The 5,483-nt window shown below is 44.1% G+C and overlaps 1 protein-coding gene across 1 annotated transcript; it reads left to right on the top strand.

Moving 5' to 3' along the window:
• The first annotated feature begins 449 nt into the window (after window positions 1-449).
• On the top strand, window positions 450-5,176 carry LOC133916767 (serine/threonine-protein kinase STY13-like). The gene is made up of 6 exons (XM_062360599.1): window positions 450-1,005; window positions 2,785-2,906; window positions 3,633-3,829; window positions 3,936-4,110; window positions 4,496-4,630; window positions 4,709-5,176. The coding sequence occupies exons 1-6, from the start codon at window positions 678-680 to the stop codon at window positions 4,916-4,918; spliced, it is 1,167 nt and encodes a 388-aa protein (XP_062216583.1). The 5' UTR covers window positions 450-677; the 3' UTR covers window positions 4,919-5,176.
• Window positions 5,177-5,483: the final 307 nt, after the last annotated feature.

Here is a 5,483-nt window from a genome sequence, read left to right as displayed (position 1 = left end):
CTGGCGCTTCGAAATTTCTCTCATAACTCTTTTTGAAGATAGTTTTTTAGTTCAGTGGCAGTCCATAGAAACTTTTTTCTTGGTAATTATTTTTTTTTTAAAAATGATATTTTTCTTTAAAAAATTCAGTAATTTCTCTCAATAAATTTTCTTTAAATTTTTTTTCTCAGTAACTTTTCTCTCAAAACTTTTAAACGAAAAAGTTTATTTAGAAATTTTTTCAAAAATAGAAAAACGCGGAAAAAATTTCCAGAAAAAGAAACTTTTTGAGCTGTCTCGAGGAAGCGTGACTTCCTCTGCTCACGCGCGCGCACGGGATGGCACGCTCCCGCTTGGCTCGCGCGCGGACGCTGCTCCAGACCTCCTTTGAGATGCGCTTTAAGGGGACACGTGGCGAGAATCCGAACGGTGCTGCAGGAGGAGTCCGTAGAATTTTTTTCCCTTGGCTTCCCGTGCCTCGTGCCTACTTCGGCAACCCGCTGTCCCATGCGCTCACATGGAGTCCCCCGCACCAACTCGAACCACCTCCGCCTCGGCCTCGCCACCTCTTTCCCTTCCCCAGTAGCCACCTCCGCCACCACCACTACCCGCTGCGGAAGCCATACCACCTGAGGCCTTCCACGCCGCTCGCCCATAGTAGGCCGCCGCGTGTCTCTCCGGCCCTCCCGGCTCCAAGCATGAGGCAGCCCACCGCGGGCAGCGGGGGCGGGGACGCGGGGTTCGTGCGGGCGGACCAGATCGACCTCAAGAGCCTGGACGAGCAGCTCGAGCGCCACCTCGGCCGCCCGGCGGAGCGGGGCGGGCTCGCCGCCGCGGCGCAGACCGGGACGGGGAGCCGCCGCGGCGAGTCCGCGAGGCTGGGTGCCGAGGACCTGCAGACGCCGCTGCGGCGGTGCCGGGAGGACTGGGAGATCGACCCCGCTAAGCTCGTCATCAAGGGCGTCATCGCGCGCGGCACCTTCGGCACCGTCCACCGCGGCGTCTACGACGGCCAGGACGTTGCCGGTATCGTGCCAGCTTCCACACTTCCTTTACACAGTTAATACATACGCGCACGTAGCCACCCTACGAGCCATGTTTTATTGTCCGTAAGCTGTTCGATGAAATAGTCATGATAGTTATCAGTAGCTTCGATCTCCTGCCGTGCGCTAGACTTTTAGTTCTCAATCTGATCGATTCGTTCGCAAGTTCTTAGGACAGTTCGCTGCATGCTTCATTTTTGTCCCGGCTTAGAATGGTGAATACAATTGGTCGATAGATGGCTAGGGCATTTGCCATAGGTGGTTGTTTTGGATGATTTCGCGAGTTGTTTTCGCCAGTCGTGTCAACGGTGCTTTTCCTTGTCAGCAAATTGCTAAAGTTGGTACCTCTGCTTTTCTCGATTCCATGGTGTATTCCGTGACTTCTTTAGATAAGCCCGCTTTTGGTTTGTAAGTGTAACACCCCTCATGTGATACGAACCAACCAACAGTTAAAAGTTTTGGTAGGCGTGATCCACGTGTTCATCTTATGACGAGCCCCTGGAAGTCAGGAGATTACAGATCAAAGTAGGTGATTTTTTAGGCAAAAAAGTTGCAACTTGGAAGTGGCGGACCAGGGAAATTGGAGAGCATCTGAACCGGGTTAGTGTGTCAAAAAAAAAGCACATAAATTTTACCGCTAGGAATATGAATTAGCAGTTCTGCATTGTCCTGCTAAAGCATAATCACATGGCACAGGACAAAGCAGATGCAATATGTCCGGAACTTAATCACCCATTGAATATTGCCCTCTCTCAGAAACTGGTTTAAGTGAGTTTCCTGGTCAGCCAGTGTTTAGTGGCTGTTTGGTTAGGGGCCAAAGGGAGCCAAGCTAAATTTTAGCCGTGCCCTAAAAATTTGGTCTCTGTTTGGTTTGAGGTCAAAATTTGATCATGTCCTGAAAAAATTTGGCCGTCTAAATTTTTTTATAGCGTTTCTGAGCAAATCTCGGACGGCCAAATCATCCGGCTAAATTTTGGCTTCGCCTCAAACCAAATGCCATTTTGGCGGCCAAAATTTGGCACTGCCCTGATTTGGCCTCTGGCCAAATTTTTGTTTGGCCTGTTGGGGCCAAAAACCAAACAACCTTTAGTACTCCCCTACCTTAAATTTTAAAAAATGCCCAGGGGAGTCTCTCCTCGTGGTCGAGAAAAAAAGAATATTGCCCTCAATATGTTTTGTTCACCAGCTAATTCAATTAATTTGTATTCTCGAAAGTGTGATTAGAATATCATACCAAATGTGTCTGAGGCATTCATCAGCCCACTGAAGTTGTTAATTGGCTTGTTTCGCCTTTACTTGCTACTTCTGTTGTGCGATGAACTCAGCTTCCTCACTGTCCTTCATAAATTACTTCTCAGCTATCACATTCTACTTCCATGGGTGCTTCATTCATATGCTATGCCCTTAAGAGGTGTCTCGCTGTTCCGTTTTTACACATCAGTTCTTAAAATTGTAACTGATACATTTAAGCCTTTATTAAGAATTGTTGTTCAACGTGCACAACTAAATCCATCCTTTTTGTCAAGAATGTGTTACCTTGGTCCTTATTAACTGCTAACCTACTTTTTAGATTTGGGATGTGCTTTATCCATCCTTAGACGGTCACTGTTGTAATGCATAAAAGTCACCGATACGGAGTAAAATGCACTATTCAATAGTAACTTTGTGAGCTTGTATCAACTGTTCAGTATACAAAATTTTATGTTTACCATCGAAACTTCCATTTTTCAACATGAAATCGTTAAATATTATTATCTTCCAGTGAAATTGCTTGACTGGGGGGAGGATGGTCATAGATCAGAACAAGAAATTTCTGCACTAAGAGCATCATTCGCACAAGAGGTCGCTGTCTGGCATAAGCTTGATCATCCAAATGTTACTAAGGTAATCTTTGCCTGAAGAAACCCTTTTTCTTCCCCTTCAAGTTTCATAGGTTAAATCACTTGGGAGATATAAGATGCACCAATTCATTTCATATTTAGCTTTGGTTCATAGGACAAAAATAACAGAATCTAGAATTGCTGTCCGATATTGTCCATCACAACCCCATGGTTAAACTTGTTTATTACCACATGAGATATCTGTAGGAGTACACTGAAATATGTGGTCAATCATCCCTGTGGTGTCAGTCTTCACATTTTCTCCCCATGTCTAGATAGCTGACAGCATAGTGATGGCCGTGTTCAGTACTGCCAGCAATCTTGATGCTCTCAATGCCATAGTCTAATTCTAAATGTGCCACATTTGTCAAAGTTTGCATGTTTTCCTCCTCTGGATATAAGAAGATAATTAGTCTTGTAACTGCTGGTAAAGAACATTAAAACCTTTCTTGTACCATCAGAAAATATAATAATTTTTAATAATAGTAGCAGAACTGGGTTTGAATTTATGACATACTAATATGTCTGCATATATCGCTATGAAAATTGGTCTCAACATGATAAAAAATTTAACCAGCATTTTATAGGAGGCTCTAGTTTTGCCATCTTTACAATTCATTGATTATCAACTACTATTATTTGTTTGTTCTAGTCCCTTGGTAGTGAATGTAGATATCTTTCTAATTGTAAACTAACTTTCCTAACAATATCTTGAACTTTTGTCTGACAGTTTATTGGGGCTATAATGGGTGCAAGAGATTTAAATATACAGACGGAACATGGACATCTTGGCATGCCAAGTAATATCTGCTGCGTTGTTGTTGAGTACCTTTCTGGAGGCGCGCTGAAAAATTTTCTCATAAAGAACAGGAGAAGGAAGCTTGCCTTTAAAGTTGTGGTCCAAATAGCTCTTGACCTTGCCAGGGGGTAAGTAATTGATTGATTTTTTCTTCTTCTTGGTTTTGGCCTGAAGCTTTGTTGTTTTGCCTCTTTAGTCTTAGAAGATCTCATTGTGAGCTTTGTGTTTCAATAGATTGAGCTATCTCCACTCAAAGAAGATAGTGCATCGTGACGTCAAGACTGAAAATATGCTTCTGGACAAAACAAGAACTGTGAAAATTGCTGATTTTGGTGTTGCTCGAGTTGAGGCTTCAAATCCTAGTGACATGACTGGCGAAACAGGGACACTTGGTTACATGGCACCTGAGGTATTTGATCTTTAACCATCCGCTTTCTTTCCACACTTTAAAACTGAACATTTGGAGAAGTTATCCTGTTATCATTTATCAATTGCCGATAGGTCTTTAGTTGCACAAAAAATATCTAATTAGAAAAGTATCTTGTTTAGAGAGTTGAAATTGCAAGATTGCATCGCCTCTAATCTCTTCCATAATTTGGTCACGTGCTTGTGCTATTTTCTTTTCAAAGCTGTGCGTACCCATTGCTTCATAATATCACACTGATTTATCCTCTGTAAGGCTGTGGCTTTTCCCATTGATCTCAAATTTGGGTTCTTTTTTCTGCACTTGCACATTTCTTTTCCTTGTTTCTTGAAAGAGTGTACTTGTTCTTTACATGGGCATATATATGCAGGTTCTCAATGGCCATCCTTACAACAGGAAGTGTGACGTTTACAGCTTCGGGATCTGCCTGTGGGAGACATACTGCTGCGACATGCCGTATCCCGACCTGAGCTTCTCAGAAGTAACCTCTGCCGTCGTTCGCCAGGTAAAATGGCACGCCTCTATCCCACCCCTTGCTGCTATGCTGTTCCTTGAAGCCTGAACCGAAAACAAAATTTCACAGAACCTGAGGCCAGAGATACCGCGCTGCTGCCCGAGCTCGCTAGCGAACGTGATGAAGCGGTGCTGGGACGCGAACCCGGACAAGCGGCCCGAGATGGCGGAGGTGGTCTCCATGCTGGAGGCGATCGACACGTCCAAGGGTGGGGGCATGGTCCCGAAAGACCAGACGCAGGGCTTCTTCTCTTGCTTCCGCCGGCACCGAGGCCCCTGACGCCGTGCGACCTGATCGCGCCTCGGCCGTAGTTACCCGGCGAAAAATGATGCTACCGATCGCTAGATCTCAATTCAATCTAGTTGTAGAACTGGCTATAATGCGCAAGTTCTCATGGGTGTAAATGAGTGAGCCGTTCGACCTCATCTTGTGAATAAATTATTGATTTGTATTGACATTTTAATTATGATACTATTTATGTCAGTAAAATATAAAATCATCTGACTCAATGATTGAATGGAGTGACAAATAAGCCAAGTGACTTGTCTTTATGCTTGCTGTGAGTTGCCGAGTTCTAATGCTTGTTGCACGTTAAGGTCAAGCTTAGATTTGAGAGAATCGCTCACATGGTTAGATTCTTGGCCGTGAAGCAGGCTTTGTACTATTGGATTAACCATCTTTACATGACGTTAACAATGAATGTCGATAATGAATAATGTGAATCGTCATCAGGATACGAAGCTAGATTGAACATGATTTTTTTTGGCTGTAATCTAAGGGATGCGTCCCTTTGCATGCAGATCCGCAAAGTCCGCGCTTTTGAATTTCAAACGACGACGCCACA

Source organism: Phragmites australis, chromosome 1, assembly GCF_958298935.1.
Source record: "Phragmites australis chromosome 1, lpPhrAust1.1, whole genome shotgun sequence".
Taxonomy (NCBI): Eukaryota; Viridiplantae; Streptophyta; class Magnoliopsida; order Poales; family Poaceae; genus Phragmites; species Phragmites australis.
Note: the sequence above shows the minus strand (reverse complement) of the source record. Positions and strands in the feature narration are given on the sequence as shown.